The 17,728-nt window shown below is 41.8% G+C and overlaps 1 protein-coding gene across 3 annotated transcripts in view; it reads left to right on the top strand.

Moving 5' to 3' along the window:
• LOC135914349 (ral GTPase-activating protein subunit alpha-2) overlaps positions 1 to 17,728 on the top strand; it is an 84,275-nt gene that overhangs the window by 18,441 nt on the left and 48,106 nt on the right. For 2 of the 3 annotated variants that reach the window (XM_065447151.2, XM_065447150.2), the window contains exons 9-20: positions 176 to 395; positions 2,799 to 2,948; positions 3,292 to 3,369; positions 3,738 to 3,887; positions 4,467 to 4,540; positions 6,113 to 6,224; positions 7,570 to 7,692; positions 9,932 to 10,319; positions 13,172 to 13,309; positions 14,269 to 14,337; positions 14,725 to 14,808; positions 17,142 to 17,294. In XM_065447151.2, coding sequence (XP_065303223.2) covers positions 176 to 395; positions 2,799 to 2,948; positions 3,292 to 3,369; positions 3,738 to 3,887; positions 4,467 to 4,540; positions 6,113 to 6,224; positions 7,570 to 7,692; positions 9,932 to 10,319; positions 13,172 to 13,309; positions 14,269 to 14,337; positions 14,725 to 14,808; positions 17,142 to 17,294 — 1,739 coding nt within the window. The remainder of the gene's footprint in view (positions 1 to 175; positions 396 to 2,798; positions 2,949 to 3,291; positions 3,370 to 3,737; positions 3,888 to 4,466; positions 4,541 to 6,112; positions 6,225 to 7,569; positions 7,693 to 9,931; positions 10,320 to 13,171; positions 13,310 to 14,268; positions 14,338 to 14,724; positions 14,809 to 17,141; positions 17,295 to 17,728) is intronic. The other variant, XM_065447152.2, reaches the window with a different exon arrangement.

Below are 17,728 nucleotides of genomic sequence, written 5' to 3'. Positions count from 1 at the left end.
AAAGAAGTGGCAGTGAAACTCTGTTATCATGGTGCCTTTGGTTTTGGCACATGACGCATACTTAAATTTCAGCTTGCTGATCATTCTGAGTATTTCGCAACCACTTCAGACTAGAGACCTACACATTATTTGCAGCCTGTGATGCATTTTTTTGCTGACTGCTTACTGTGCCCAGAAAGCAAGACCATAATGAGCCTGGTTTGGAGAAGACATCTGCACCATCTGGTAGTTCTGGCAGCACGCCACAGAGCACCCACGAAAGCCACTCGGTCTCTTCTGGGTCATCCTCAGCACCATCACTGACGATTGGCAGTCTCACAGAGCGAGACTCTGAAAGTCAACTTCAGCAGACACAGCAGTCGCCACCAGAAAGTGGCCACCGAAGTCTGCGGCAGGTGGGGATTTTTCCTTCAGACATTTGGGGTCTCAAGTGCTCTTGATGACAAAGGACATGGCACACAATAGTTCAAACGCATAAAAAAGACATTTATTGCCCTGTCTGTGCAAGTTAGTTACTTGATGCTACGTGCAAGGACAGTAGTCCACAGTGAGGAATTGAGAAAGTTTGGCTCATCGTGCAAGGATACCGAGCCAATATTCGCTCATGCTGGATACCAAAGTTCACAGGTGCAGTCCTGCAAACTAAGCGTGTTTGAGTGATGGTGTTCGCCCATGCCAGTGCTGTGTTCTGAAGCCGAATCAGACCCTCGCAGAACGGTTCCCCGAGGAGCCATTCCCCAGCCAAAAAGGAAAAAATATGCTCCTCTTGTGCTCGAATTATCCACTCCCTCAGGTGGCGCTAACATCGGAAAACTCGCACAAGATCTCTTCATAGCTGCGACACAAAATTTCATCCTTGTGTGTGTCATGCAGGGAAGCTGAATGTCTGGGGACGAGAGATTTTTGTGCGCCCCTACAAACAGTACTTGCTGCTTAGCTCGGTCGGCACATTCATTAATAAAACAAGATGCTTAATGAAACAGCTGACCAGCTGAGAGGTTGAACTGCTTTTGATTACAGAAGCTCTTATTGCAGTTCTGCAAACTTGGGTATACAGGAAATTCTAATGAACTGAATGTTCTTTTGAATTCACTGATATTAAAATGCATTCAAAACACACTACGCCAAGCAGAATTTTCAAGTTTGTATACAAAATACAAACTCAATATCACGAAGGTGGGAAAATTTGCAATTTGCTTCATTATATAGAAATTTTGTTATATAGAAATTCCACCTTTTATGCAAATAAGGGCAGTCACCAGTGGAGTTTTTTTGCATGGAAGGGGCTGCAAAATTTTTAAAATATTTGGGCACTCGGAAAAAGCAAACTTGAACAATATAAAAAGAATTTTATTAAATTGAAAGAATTGGGGACAAAAGATATGGTTTCATGCTGTGTCAACGACATCTTCACATCAACAGTACGAAGCGAAGCCATCCATGTTTGCGTGTCCGCTCCACTACGTGGTTGATAGTGTTGCCCACAGTGAGACGACACTGTAATGAAAAGTGCTGGCAGTGGGGAGTGGATTCTTCATCTGCCTCTCACTCAAATACGTCCGTAAAACTCAAGATTACACAACTTCTAGTACTAATTAATGTGCAGTAAGACAGCACACATAATTCCACGCCATCTTGGCTTGCCCAGCCTTTGCACACGTGGCAGATTGCCTCTAAAACCGGGCGCGCGGATTGCGTACGCACTCAGCTGCACTGACAGCCATGCACAGCCATGGCCGCTCTATAGAAGGAGATGCACGCTAATGTTTGACCATCTGTGTATTTGGAAGCTTCCATTTATTGTCTCCATATTCCTCCTCAGTCACAGTGAATGTTTGTTGTATTGAAATCATGTATAAACATACTTTCTTTTATTGAGGTTTTAAACATATAGTGTTCTATAGACAAGAAGTTATAAAAAGCTAAGTACAGTCGAGCCCAATTCACTTATAACAATATTCAAGTACCATGAAAATTCCATTGTTATAACCGATAATTGTTATAACAGGATTGCATGAAAAAAACCCATCAAAATGGGGGATGGTGTAGCTGTTCCAAGAAGTCCATAGTGGTGGGAAAGCCAGTTCTCCTCCCTGCCATCTTCCTCCATCCGGCTTCTGATTGCGTTGACTTGTTTAACTGTTTAACTCTGATTCCAGTACGCTCCGATCACGTGTTACTAAGCCGCGGCTGTCGGTGTTCAAGAATGGAACTGCTATAACAACTGCAAAGAAGGTTCACGGGCGGCAGATGACATACGATCTCTGCCGAGGCATCACTTTGGTAGCCCCAAAATGCACTTTTTAAAAAATGCAAAGAGGTTGCCACTGCAGTATCTCAGCTTGAGAAATTCAGAAGAAACGCTGGAGCGAGATTGCCACAAGCATCTCGCCACGTACTTCCCACTGGCTTGCACGAGACAACCGCATGTCAGTCAGCCTTGCATCCTTTACATGAAGCTTGCCAACATCCTGCTCCAAGGCTTCCAGGTGCTCCACATAATGAAGCGGAAGGTCCCTCGTGAAAACAAGCCCATGAGGGAATGAATCATCTACAGGACTACTTTGTTACACAGTACTTTATTATTACAGTACTTTATTATATCAAGAATTCCGCTGTGCTGAAGTTTGTTTTATCTAGGCCTAACTGCAGTGATAAATTGTGTGAGTTTGGGTCAGTGTGAGCAAGCTGCACTTGATGTTGCTTCTTTAACTTTAGGATGAAGAAAAAAAAAAGTTATGAACGTTTTCATCCACTCTAAGTGGCTCACCCTATTGTATTCTTATTTCCCTCTTTAGATTCAAGTGGTCCGGAATGTGCTTTACTCAAAGCGTGAAAACGTGAACCTGGTCCACGAGGTCATGCGGCAAGCTTTCCTGGCTCCTTTTTCACAGGCACACACCACTAAAAGTGTCATCTGCACCTACAGGGACTGGATACAGATGGCGGTATGTTCTTTGTGGTTGTCATGGCTCTGCCCTTACCAAATCCGGCTACATCTGTGGTGGCCAAACCATGGTTTGCAAACAGTGTGAGGATCTTCTTGATGCCACATGGCATCTTCTGGCCATATTAATTGTAGCCATGTCATAGCAGAAGAAAATAGAGAACAGGAAGAGGTTTTGTTCATTTAGCACCTCAGTTCAGTCATTTTGCTCGTCTTCTGTTTTCCTTTACACTCAACCTGAGTTGTGCTAAAGACAGACAAGATCATGCCATACCAACTTGCCCAACCTGCCGCCCATCTCATAGAAGGTTGTTGAGACATTTTATGTTTTGATTGCTTCACAGTCCCCGGACATGCCACCTTTTCTGGTCGACCCTGAAGGGAAAGACAGCAAGGAGGAAAGTCGCAGCGAAGTATCAGAGGTATGGGTATTACTCCATTTTGTTCTCAACAAATGTGGTTCTCATGATGTTAACCAAACTTGAAGAGCCATGATGAACTCCTAGGTTCGGTACTTCGCACTATAAACCAAATTCCTAACGATGGAACCGGCAGGTCATTTTCTACATTTATCAGCAAATACCAAAAGCTGCAGTGCCTACATATACCGTAACCAAATATCTTCCACATCGCTTAATCAAGCCTATCTGGACATTGTTGCATCTTTTTCTTAGCTTTACCATGAAACTAACTTTGCTATGCATCCAATTAATTGTGTTCACATAAGACACTAAAAGTGAAAAGCGAAAAAACATTCAATCTGGTGTTGCTCTATGCACCTCTTTCCCAGATGAGCCTGAGTGCAAGTGGAACAACTGCTGCAAAGAAGGAGAGTGTCTTTGCTGGAGTTCAGAACATGTACCAAGTGTTCATCACCAATGCTGCAAATGTTTTCCTTCTCGAAGTTGGGCCTGATGAGAAGACATTTCTCGATGAACAGGTTGGCATTTGTTGTTGGTAGCCACTGCTGCATTGTGTAGCCATTTGTGTTTTCAAGCAGTGCAATGAAGAAGGCCGAATGACTTAAGTAAATCAGTCAGATGCACAACATACATTGCAAGAGCCCTCTTTGCACATTGTTTCAATACGTTTTCTTTGCTGCTTATGCACACTTCACTGGTTGTGGTTCTTTGATCAGACCAATAAGCACTTATATGCCATTGAGTCTCGTATAAGCTGAAACAAATAGTCATTAGCGTTACTGATTTATTTAAATATTTTACTTAAATACTTGACTCCGATGTACTGATGAGATCTTGTAGGCATCAGTTTACTGGCTAGACAAATTTCCCCTAGGTGTTTGCATGGGGTTGTACTTTCTGTCTGAAATCAGAAGTCAACCTCCAAATTCCTTCTCATTGGGACCACTGCATTTCGCATTGAAAGGCTTTTCCAAGGTTCTGTCATGTCCACGTACTGACAGAAGTTGCTAGGTAGCTTAGTATAGCTAATTCTGTTTCAAAATGTGGGCAGTAAATGAAAAGTTGTCTGAATGTTCTACTCGATGCTCTTCAATCAGGTTGAACTGTGCAAGCGAGTCATGAACATATATCGATACATGGTTATGAAAAGGCACATGGAGAAGGCAACGTGGTAAGTAGTTGAAAATACTTTTATTTTGCATGTTTTACTCCAGTTGTGAAAAAACAAAAATTGTGACAAGAAGTTATTCTTTACTGTTTTGAAGGATGACTCAGCATAAAGGAAAGCTTTTAAGAATTTTGATGAATTAAAAAAACAAAGAAAGTTTTACAGGTGGTAACTGAGCTTCCATGCTTTTAATGTGAAGTTTTAACCCTTTGAGGGTAGATTTTTTTTTATTGCAGATTCCAATTCTTTTGAGGGACCTATTTCGAAAAAAAATTTACCATAATTTTTCTAGGGTGACGGTAAAGTGAGAAAAAAATATATTGCGCTGGTATATATGTACTGTTTGTTCATGAATAACAATAATAAAAAAAAGGAAATAAACTTATAAGAATTAAAAATTTGATGCATTGTTATACACATAAGGCTTAGAAAATGCGCACACAAGAATATTTCGCAAGTGTCAAATGTGCCTGCTCTTACACTAATATTTATGTCCATAGCGTAATTGAACTACGGAGGTGAGCGCACTCAAGAAAACTGTGGTTGTGTGACCGTCAAAACAGCAAAATGTGTGACAAACTTCCGCTAATCTTCAGCTTATCGCCAACCGGAGGCAGTTAGTTTTTGCGAGTCTCCAAAAAAAGAAAACAAAAGGAAAGGCATGCACGGTGGCATCCTTCCTATGCGCAACCCCTGTGAGCACTAAACGAGCGAGAAACAAACGGTCGCCCTTTGAGCGATTAGTAACAAGATAGCCATCAGTTTTGGGAGTGCAAGTAGCTAAAACTGCCCGCGGAACAAAACCCAAACCGCCGCCCACTCGCACGCGCGCCAATGCGCGAGTGGTAGTATATAGACGCGCTGGAGCAAACTAGCTCTAAAACAAACCGTGCAACGAAAACCGAGAAAGGGAAGCGTGAGAAAAAAATTCCCTGTATTCCCACATAGTGGCAGCACATACCAGAAAAGAAAAAGTTAGGAAATTGGCAGGCATTTTAAACGTACAGACTGCGCCGTTAATATACGGCATCGACCATTTTGGACCTTCTCACTGCACCGTATATTTACGTCATTGACTCTCAAAGGGTTAACAACTGAACTGCAATAGCACTCGTATGTTTTTGAGACAGCATGGTGCAACTTGGCTGTTATATGTAGTGCACAATTGTGTTTTCAGTTTTTTTTCTTACGAATTTTTTTTTTTTGGTTTAGGTGTGGTTTGTAGTGAGGCTTCTCACTTTCAGTACCAATTCTTCGACAGATTCTTATTTCGTCCTTATGGCCTGTTGTTTCCTTGTGTCTCCTCTCTCTGTTAGAAGTCATTCATTTTTCTTCCCCTGGAAAGCATTGTGCCCTCTCTGGGGACAGATGCCAACCTGTTTTTTCTTCTTTACTTTCTTCTTGTCTGTGTTACACATGGCAGCCTTGAATGTGTTAAAAGCATAACAAAGTAATGGAAATGTGGTGAGACTTCAATGTAGTGCATTTCTGCATAGCAATGAACACAAAAGCTTGCACGTTGGGCTAAAAGTGTTCCTTCTCGTCGCCCGGTCTGTCTTTGCCTCGTATTGACAGGGAGCAGCTGTTGGTGGTCCTTCTGCGCGTCACCTCGCTTGTGCTCAAGACGACTCCGCCGGCACGCAAGGAAGATGTCTTGGGAGGCAGGCTGGCCCCTGCGCTCTTCCAGGTGAGCTGGCTGCTTATGTAATTAAACCTTAAAAATTAAATTGGATTATGGGGTTTCACATGCAAAAACCACTTTCTGATTATGACGCACACCGTCGTAAAGTAGTAAAGGACTCCAGAAATTTTGACCACCTGGGATTCTTTAACGTGCACCTAAATCTAAGTACACGGGTGTTTTCACATTTTGCCCCCATTGAAATGCGGCCGCCATTGCCGGGATCCCGCGACCTTGAGCTCAGCAGCCTAACACTATAGCCACTGAGTAACCACGGCAGGTACAATCAAAACTTGGTATAACGAACAGGGATGGAACAAATAATTGGACATAACCAAGTAAATTTAGAATGTTCCTCAGTGATATCAGCAAGTAATGAATATATGCTTATAACAAATATCAGACATAAGGAAGGTACTTTCGTATTTGATGTTACTTTGCTATAGCAAGGTTTGACTGTAGGAGTGAACAAGCACTCCAAATCAGTGTGAATCGTTTGCACATTAAAGTTTTTGTGCCTGGTGCTCTGAATGGTTGCCATTAGTTGCACGAATATGACAGGAGCATTTTTTTCCCTGTAGGTTTCAACCTAAAGGTGAACTTAATGCTTCATTTTGAATTGCACTGAAAAAAGAAGTTATAATAATTCTTGTTTATAAGAAAAAAATTCAACGCCAGTTTGCCAACTTGTCAAAGCCAAAAGTTGACTTGTCTAACTGCTGTAGCCACAACTCTTTTCTAAGACACACGAGAGACTAGTTAATCGACATAGATGTGCTTATATGTCAGCACTTTTCCAAAACGTATGAAGCCTTACATAGTTCACATCCTCAATGAAAACGCAGGTCTTGGCATCTCATTAAGTACAGTAGGAATTTGTATAATTTTTAACTATGTATCTTTCTTTATTATCATTTCCCTATGTATCGTTTCGAACTACACACTGCCTGTGTCACCATCAACCCGATTTACTAATCCCTTACTTTTCTCGCATGACACATTCAAATTTTCCTTTTTCCTGCGTGCCATTAGAGAGTGGAATTCACTGACACAATACCTGACAATGCATTGTGATGCTCCATGTGTTTCTATTTAGTTGCTTTTACTTGCTACCTTTGAACCTATGTTATTAATTTCTGTATTTGATCTGCTTGGATCTGTAACATGATCTGCAGTATGTAGTAAGTAAAAAATAATAATAACGCTGTCCTTAATATTGTCTAATGTATCATTTACATCATCACCTCGGCCACTTAGTGTCTGCATTATGAAAAAAAAACACACACACACGCACCAAGTTTCGTAAAATATTTGACGTGTAAATCTTATTGCATGCTTGCATCTTTTCCAGACCCTGATTGTCACGTGGATCAAAGCGAACCTCCATGCCACCATCTCTCTGGATCTCTGGGATGGTTTTCTCGGGGTATTGTCTTCACTAACACAGTGGGAGGAGTTGATCCACGAATGGGCGGTAAGCTTATCCAAGGGCTACTTAGAAAGTAGTCTAACGATCCCACATCTTCGCATTACATGTGCAGTGCTCTTACGCGTGCGATGCTCTCACACATAATGCATCGCATGCGTAAGAGCATTGCACGTGTAATGCGAAGACATGGGATCGTTCCCCACCTGTGGCACCCATTTCTTTAGTGAGCAAAATGGGCAGTGGTTTCACAATGGCGTGTCACAATGGCAGCAAGTTTCCTAACATCGACTTCGCCGCAATACAGCTCTGTTATGCAGTAAAGCATACAAACATCGCAAACGTGCATTCAGTTTTATATCCAAATGCACTGCACAAGAAATATCCAGCTCAATTTTTCTTGGAAAAAAAGAAAGTGTGCATTAGGATGTCAGGCAAATACTGCAATCAGACCTTGTGAGCTAGCATTATTGCTTGAACTGTTATTGCTTGAAAATCTTCCTCGGACAAGCCTAAAATAGGTGCCTTTAACTGGAAAGGATGTGTGTCAATGCATTCACTGTCCCGTAACAAGCTCCACCGGCACTTGCTGCCACTAATGTGGTCGCTATATTTAGGTCACCATAGGTGTTGGGCAACATTCACGCTGAATGGCCATGATCAAATTATCTGGCGAAGGCCAATTTTACGGCCAAAATAATGAGAGTTTGGGCCCATAGAAATCCTTGGATAATGGCTGGTGCCTTCGGTTGGGATAGAATTAAGCAAAAAATGTAATTTGATGGAGTTGAATTAACAGGAGTCTACTGTACTTGGGAGGTGCGAAGATAGCCTATAATACCAGAGCAGTAATGTCATATTGATGTTAGTCGTTCTTTCTTTCTTTTCTTATCTGTTGCGGGACAACAAACAGTTTTTTAAAATGTTTCGTGGAGAGGTAAAATGCCGAAGTACTGGATAGTTAGCTAATTCTCTTTTTATGCCTCTAGGGACTTTCAAAAAGCAAATGTGTAATACAGTGAATTGGTCATAGAGTGCAACACCAAACCCTTTCCCTAGAGTGACTTGAAAGGAATGCTAGCAGGACATGACCGCTTCATGTTGTGGTCTGGTTTTTGCAGCAAAATGGTTGTTAGCCGGGCTTATTTGTGTGGCAAATAGCGCAAAGACAGGACTAAAAATTAAGGAAACAAATGGCTTAGGTACTCATGTTGTCTGTTCCTTTAATCTTTCATCCAGGTTTTGCACTATTCACCTCATTATGTGGGAAATGGTAGCTGTTGCTATATGCAGTTGTAATCCTAGCAGCGAATAAGTCTTGATCTTAAAAGGACACTACAGCAGAACACTAAATCAGCTTAGACGGATAAAGACGGATTTTTTCTTTTGAAAAAGTTTTGTCATTAATTTCGAAATATAATAGGTTGATTATTAGAAGAGAAAATGAAGGCGTCATGAATTTCAAAGAATTTTTGCGTATTTAGGCCGTGTTGGCTCAGCAAACATTTCCGAAACTCACCATGTTTGATTGTTGGCTCCTTTAGAACACAATGAAATTCATCTTTATTGCTAAAGAATTACCTAGGCCCTAGAAGACGCTGTCAAAATCCATGACGTCTCAGCAAGCTGGGTGGGAACTTCAAAGAGATGTCGCCGCCCGTCTTTTGTTATTGCGCTTTTTCTGGCTTACCAAGCGCCTTGTCGTGATAATAGTGACATTTTTGATATTGTAAGAGGGTATCTCACTGATACAGAACAAATCATTTTTCTTTTTAGTGTCCCTTTAAAGCAAAAAAAGTTATTGTCTCAGGCGATGTGGTAAAAGTGCTTCCTATTAGCAAGACATAGCCACTATTGGTCTAGACAACGCACGTGTAATAGGCATAGGCTTGAACTGTAATACAGCCAAAACTCAATCTATCGCACATGGATCTGTTAACTAACCAAATACAGCATGTAAATCTAAAATTTCTTTCGAGTGTCGGCGTGTAATGAATATATGCTCATAACAAATATTGTGTACAACTAATTAATTTTTTTGCCAGGTGTGACTTCGCTATATACTGATATTTGACTGCATTTCTTCAGAAAATTTCAGGTATTGGGCTTCATGATGTTTTAATGCTATAAGGTTATCAAAATAAACAATTGAAAATTTTTTTTCTCAGTACTGCCCTCTTATGGAGAAGTAAGAGTTCATTTGAATCATTAAAAGCGCTAGCAGATGTAGCATAATTCGTTTTCACTGCTCTTTTCTCACCCCCTTGTCTGACACCTCCTGGAACAGAAAACGATGGAGACGCTCACCAGGATTCTGGCACAGCACGTGTACCGGCTGAACCTCTCGGACCTGCCGCTGCAGAGGGAGCAGCAGAACAAGAGGCGGCGAGGACTCAAGCACAATGCGGGCAACGCGCAGGGAGGCGGCACCACTGCAAGGACGAGAAATGACGTAGGCAAAGGGGACGATGCGACAATGGGCGGTGGGACCACGAATGAAGCGACGTCGGCAATGAGCAGCGCAAATGGCTCTGTAGCTGGAGGCACGGCCATACCGTTGCTGCGCACTTCACCGACCCTGGCAGAATCGCGGGATGGGGGCCGCGAAACGGGCGTGCCGCTGTCACCTCGACTGCGCACTGCAAGCATGGGTAGACAAATCAGCAGAATAGAAGGTGAGAAGGTGTTGTTGAGACTTACATTACCGTAAAGAAAAAATAAAGTGACACCGTTTGAGGCATATCTTTTCCCCAAACAATAGTAGTCATCTGTCTTGCTTGCTCTCCTTTCTTGGAAACCTTGCGCTCCTTATTTTTCTGTTGAAAATGCTATGTTATGCAGATAATGTGCATGCCGTCCGTGTCCTGGAAGTACGAGGCACGCAGCCTTGAAGGAAGGAAAGGCATGCAAGAGAGATGACAATTGTTGTTTGTGGACAAGATAAGCCTCAATGAATATAAACTTTATTTTAGAGTGATGTGCTAGCTTATTTCTTCGTTTATTTGCTTACCAATTTATCAGTACTAGTAGTACTACTAAGAGTAGGGCACCGGATTTCAGTGTGGTAGCAAGTATTCCTTGTTACATAGCAGCAAATAATTCTGAAATACCACAAAATGGTGGCATTTGGCATTTAGGATACAAAGGTTTCAGTACATGGCTCACAAGTAAGTACGAAATCTTTGACAGTTTCTATAACTGAAGGCTCCTAATTACATGAGAGCTCACAACTTTCAGTTCTTGTACTATGTTGGGTTCTAGCTAAGCCTTTGATCCTTATCTGATGCTTAGGCTGCAATGGCTAACTCTTGAGCATGCACCAAATTTACGAAATGCATTATGACTTGCATTGTCTCTGGGCAGGCCATTCTTGTTGCCTAACTATGCAACTATGCAACTCAAAATTTACATAATTCATGCAATTTTCGTGCAACTTACTGTTTCAGAGTAGTTTCTGCAGAGAGCTTTTTATGGCGAATCGGTGCTCATGCATAAATTTTCATATCGGAACTTTCGTATAGTGAAATAATATTTTAATCGGTGACAATCCCTGCACTGTTTTTATTGCAGAAGCTTTTGAACTTGATGTCATGACCAAGTTGTTTGTCTTGATTGTGCTGATCTTGACTTGTTCTGTCTCTGATTTTGCTTCACGGTACCCAGTGTTACCATTCTGTCCGTCCTGGTTTCAAGGCTGTGTAAGGCATAGCTATACCACCTGGATATATATATATATATTGTTTTTTTAACAAATAAAAAAATAATAACCTGTAACAGATAGTGCAATTGTCTGTTCAGGTGGATTACAGGAAGAGGTAGAACTTACTTATGTGATAAATCATCTTGTCCGGATGGTGACTTAAGCATATTCACTGATTAACTTTTTAATTACCATATTTTTCAGTGTATAAGTCGCGATTTTTGTTTTTCTGAATTTTTCGTCGGTGCATCTTGTAGAACGGTGCGACTTATATACAGTCAAAATCAGGTTGGATGCTATGGCCACACCCTTTGTAACGAGTGGGCATCAAATGATGCGTGTCATCTTCAGCCATGCACAATGACTACACTTCACTGAACTCGTTGCCGTTGTTGCTGCACACTTTGCGTGTGTCAACGCAGCCTCGCTAACCATGACGCCGCTAACCATGTGCCAGCAGAACGCCAACCTGAAGTAGCTGCACTGTTTGTAAGGGACTCGGGGGAGGACGACTTTGATGGCTTTGACTGAACGCTGTCATGCAAGCTGTCAATAGCATTGTTCATGCTATCGGAATAATATACTTCTGAAAAGTATCGTCTAGACGTTGAAGGCGCTTGCACGAATGTCCTACCGTGGGATTCGTGCAAAGGCGGCAGTCGCTGCAAGCAGGTATTTTTGTGACACTTTTTCACGACCTGATCCTCAACAAGTTCTTAATTTGCTTACCGAATGAACGGGCACGCCTTATACACCGGTGCAACTTAAATACGTTTTTTTCCCCGCCGGAAGACTGCCATTTTGAGGGGCCTGCGACTTATACAAAGGCGCGACTTATAGACTAGAAAGTACGGTACTCACTTTATAGCGCATGCCACAAGTGAGAAATCTAGGGCAAGCAGTAGTGAAGTTGTGTTTCTTAGTATCAACTGTAAGAGTACTGGATTGGCACCCCTTTTGACATATCCAGCCTCAAAGTAAACTGCAAAATACATTGGCGTCAGTGGCGTAGCTAGGTCGTCTGGTACCCGGGGCCCATAGGTCTTCTGTCATCCTCCCCCCCCTCCCCCCCCCCCTTTGGTGTAGTCGAGAAAGGCGAAGATATCGACAAGTTCCCGGTGTCTTCAGACATATATGACACCCCCCACTGGCCCCTCGCACCCAGGGCCCACGCCCCCTCCCCCCCCCCTCGTTGCTATGCCACTGGGTGTATTAGTCAAGTTTACCAAGAGCGTGCATCTTTAACAAGCAGGTGGGGTGATCCTAATTGTAATGCAAGTGCATTTGTTAGCAGATTTTGGAGATGGATGTCCTGAAAGTGTAGTCTTAGGATATCTGCTAAGACATAAATTCACTATACTGCTCTGCTCCAATTTTGTGATTAGAACATGTGCTCTAAAGTGAATAAGTAAACAGTTATTTTAGTGGATCTTTTTAATTGTTCACCTGGACATGCAAGTAACTTCACAAATTCTCACACAAGTAACACTGCCTCTTAAGGCAATTCACCTGTGCAAGGCAAAAGCTCAATGCTCAATAAAATGTGCTCAATGCAATTTAAGAAAAAATTATTTGAAAGTAAACTGCATGGTATATATTATTTTGTTCAAGAAAACGGTTTTACTTTGTTATCTCTCTTGTTGAATATTTTCTCCAGAGACCATTGCATCCTTATTTTTCAGTGACGAAACCATGCAGTACCCTTGTAAAAATGCATAAGTTTACAGAGAATTTGAGGATTGCTCTTTGTAACATGTAGATTCACAGCTGTCTCTCTGGCTTACTGCTTGTGTAATGAGCGTGTGCGTGCTATCCTGGTATTTGTAGATGATGACAGGAATTCTGACCGAGCTCGATACAACAGCGGTGATAGTTCCTTACCAAGCCACCATGGTGACAGGGCTTCAGAGAAGCCACCACCTGTTGTACGGTGTTACTCTGATGGCCACCTTCTTGTGCACAAAGGTCAGTCTCTGCTCTGTTTCAATTGGTTCTCCTCAATGTCGGTAACTGAACAAGAATGTCACTAAGCTTTGCAAGTTTTTAGTTGCCCTAATGACAGCTTTTCTTTCTTTTGGCACTTTAGTGACTCTTTTAGTGACATCCATAGCCAGTAAATTGTCCTGATAAAATTCTCTGGGCTTTGGTTAAAGAATAAGAATGGGCTGGGGTGTGTTTGGCAGACATTCTCAGATCATGAACAGCAGGTTGCCATTATCCCTCAAGAGAAAAATGTATAATAGCTGTGTCTTACCAGTACTCACCTACGGGGCAGAAACCTGGAGGCTTACGAAAAAGGTTCTACTTAAATTGAGGACAACACAACGAGGTATGGAAAGAAGAATGATGGGTGTAACGTTCAGGGATAAGAAAAGAGTAGATTAGGTGAGGGAAAAAACGCGAGGTAATGACATCTTAGTTGAAATCAAGAAAAAGAAATGGGCATGGGCAGGACATGTAATGTGGAGGCAGGATAACCGATGGTCATTAAGGGTTATGGACTGGATTCCGGGAAGGGAAGCGTAGCAGGGAGCGGCAGAAAGTTACGTGGGCGGATGAGGTTAAGAAGTTTGCAGGGATGACATGGCCACAATTAGTACATGACTGGGGTAGTTGGAGAAGTATGGGAGAGGCCTTTGCCCTGCAGTGGGCGTAACCAGGATGATGATGATGATGATGATGGTTAAATTCATTTTCATTGGCCCTCACTAGATCACTGCACGTGAAAATTTTCTGACATAAAACTAATTGATTCAGTTAGTCAATTCCATGTGTTGAATGCTGTTAGGATTGGCAATGTGATGTGATGCGCGCAGCATAATAGCTATTTGGTCAATGTTCTCGTCTCTAAGTAGGCAATGTACCAGTGCTCTATCTCACATTCACACTTTGTAATAATGTTTTGTTTCTTGACTGTCTTTCAGTTGAACGACTGCGGCGCATGAGAAGAGCACATGCTGCTCCTGCTCAGGACAGGTTTGACATTACATCAGGTAGGGACTGTTTAATTTTCACATTTCCACATGTGTTGCTGCATATTTTGACTTGAACATACGTAGTTATAGCACCGTATCATAATCTGTCGTAGTCTAGTATAGCTTTGTGCATTGCACTGGCGGCTGCTCTGCTCACTGTTTTGTCATTTAGGCACAAACGTTCTGCACTCAGTCTCTGCTTGAGGAGTTGTCATCTGTGTGTAACAGATGTGTTGAAGAGTTCTTCGGCGCAATGTCATTTCAGTACCTTTCTTTTCATGTTTGTTTAGTTTGCTCTTTAGTGTTTTGTTCACAGCTGTCCTTCTTTGTTTGCTCTCTCTTTTCTTTTATTCTATCTCTCTCTCCCTGCTCTTTTTCTTTCTTTTTTTCTCCCCCGACCACTAGTGTCTTCCGACACAAACATTCAGTCGGATGGCCGGCTGTGCCCACTCGGCCGGAGCAAGTCTGTGGATTACTTGTCCCTAAGAGGTGAGGTGATAAAAGTTCAACATCGTCGATGTCTTAACGAGCACGACATTGCCTAGTGTGTCACCAGAGGCCATGTTCGTAATAGACTGTCAATGCCTGCTCAACTGCAGAAGTTTGCATAACGAGAGTGGAGGGTCACCAAAAATTACTTTGGTACCCTTGGCACAAACCTTGAAACAGAAAGGCGTGATTCAAGTGCGTTACAGTATCAGATTTCGAATAAGTTCTGTTCTTTCATGGCTGCCATGTCCCGTAAACTATTTTTTCTGACTGTGTGAACAGTCAGCACTTGTGCATTCACAGCATTATATAGAGCGTTCAATGAAACTTAAATTGTGATGTTGAACAAAGTAGCAAAGGCTGAGTTTGGAACTAAAGTTGAGAATGAAAAACCAGCATGGCTAGAGTAACAGTGATGCGTAGTTTACTGTTCACTGAATCTTGGGGTGCGTACATTTGTGTGCTTTCTCAGACAATGTTGGGTTGAATAAAATCCATCTGCTATGCATAGAGCTTTATGGTGGGGAGTGTTTCAAGGTAACACTTAATGGGGGAATATTTGAGCAACTTGTATTTAGCAGCTAAAGTATGTGCAATGAGCAATGAAATGGAAAACAATAGGCATAGCCTTAAGAGGTGGCAAGATGGCACTGTGGATAGAAGATCGAATTCGGGTAGTTGAGATTAACAGCAAGAAGTATAGGGCAGGTCTGGTTGGTGCATTCACAGCATAGCGTTAGTGCAGTTTAAAAGTATAGTTCATCTCACTTTTTCGCCTGCACGTAATTGGAAAGTGGGCCATGGCTGACACACTAAGCAATGGCTGGGAACGCTGTAGTGTTTCCCAAGTCGTAGAGATCCCCGCTTTTTCTTGACCTATGTAGTTTTCCTGTGTGATGTGCAAACAGAAATGATACTTTGCTTCCAATATAGAGGGGCACTAAAGAGAAATATCATCAGCTTAAGACAGATAGGTAGGTTAAGCTTTTGAAACCCCAAGTAAGTGAAACTACATAAGTAAGAGAAACTGTGAGCAGAGGCCCAGTAAGCTAGAAGAAACACACAAGCAAAAGACAGGTGCTTGAAGTCACTTTGAGATTCCAAGGTGATTCATGATTGAAATCATGAGATACTGACTTGGACTACATTTGCTTGATGTCAGTAAAGTGCTTGTCAAGTTATTCTAGACGGAGAATTACATATATGCAAGCACTCAAACTCGTCACTTTTGTCAACCCTTTGTGACATGCGACTACATTATCGACATTGTTTGGCCCAAAGAAGTAGAAACAAGCTTATGAAAGAACTGCTTACGAGTCAAACGTGATTTAGTGTTTCTATTTAGTGTCCCTTCTGATACCACCACCCCCCCCCCTTTTTTTTAGAATATGGTTAACTATCATTTGCTTCCCTTTCATTGTGTTCATAGTGTCTGCACTTTTGCTGAACCCAAATATATATATTGCTTAACCAGCATGGCTATTTAACAGATTCTCAAACAGTTTATTTCTTTTGCTTCACTTTTTCTAATCTCGCACCTTTGTCCGATTGTCCTTGTGGTGCACGCTTGACTAATCACACATTTATGCTTTGCCACACAGTCATGGTCATTGTTGTAGAGATTGCATGTTCGTCGTTCTATCGTCAATGCAAACTGAAATGTCAACCTTCGATTTCAATTTAGCAGCTTATGTTGAACTTAACTTTTAGATTAGTGGCTGGTGTGAAGCCCACATTATTTAAGTCTCCTTTGGAATTCAAATCTCTTCCTACCACTGTCTGGAATTTTAAACGTGGAACTTAACAAAATCTAACTTTACTGTTTGTTTTTTTCTGTTCATGCTTATTGCTCTGTTTAAGCATATGACAGGAATTTTGGTGTTCTAATTGTCTACATTGTGTACTAATTGCATTAAATGTACTAATGATTATTACTAACCCTCAGGAATCGCAAACCGCATGAGAGTGGAAGTCATGTACCTCTTTCGCCTTCTCTGTGGCATGTACTAAACTTAATTGTTGGTCCCTCTGTAATGTGCACTCCATGCACAAGAGCAGAAGCTACCTGTGTGATTCAGTATCATTCCTTAATGTTGACTACATTTGGCATACGAATGTTGTGTGCCTTATGATATACTATGTATTGTACGTTAATTTTCATATCTGATACCTTCATATCTTCATATTTTCATATCTGATACCTGTCTCTGCAATTTACTGAGACAGTCAGTGCATTAGCTTACAATCAGAATGCTTAGCAGTTCATTTTTTGTTGAGTGCAGCCAGTTGGGCTTTACTGGGAGTGTTTCGATGCCAATGCCATTTCTGTGCAGTTGAATCACCGTGCATGTCCCATACGTCAGAGTACCGAAGTCGTTCACCATCGCCCACGCCATCTAGTGGCTTGGAGAGCACTAGCATCAAGGACTCGCCCATCCAGATTGAGGTCATCGTCACTAGCAGCGAGAACACCTGCAACTCAGCTGGTGTGTGCCAAAGCCTGTACTTCTCCAACTATGTCTTCTGGTTTCCTCACTAGTTAAAAATTCGTGCTTCATGGGTTGAGTTGGAAATTCGTTCTTGTTGCTTAGCAGGTCTGTCAGAAAGGAAAAGGAAAGGTGAGTTGTGTCCTGCACAATAATTTGTTTCTTTTTCTGCTTAAACATATTAGAGAGTTTTATAGCTTGTCTCTATACGGGTCACAATTTAAGGAGTATTTGAATACTGTAGGCGTAGACATAAGCAGAAATGCTGGTGATATTATCTCATGATGCTGACTTCAACAAGAAAAAAACGAGCTGAGGGACAGAATTTTGTTCATCACAGCCATATGAAGCCAATGAACAATGAAGCCAGGGAAAGCGTAGAGAAAATTAACTGTGGCTTTAATGGAAATGCAGAAATAATATGGAAAACGGAA

Source organism: Dermacentor albipictus, chromosome 7 (genome assembly GCF_038994185.2).
Source record: "Dermacentor albipictus isolate Rhodes 1998 colony chromosome 7, USDA_Dalb.pri_finalv2, whole genome shotgun sequence".
Lineage (NCBI taxonomy): Eukaryota > Metazoa > Arthropoda > Arachnida > Ixodida > Ixodidae > Dermacentor > Dermacentor albipictus.
Note: the sequence above shows the minus strand (reverse complement) of the source record. Positions and strands in the feature narration are given on the sequence as shown.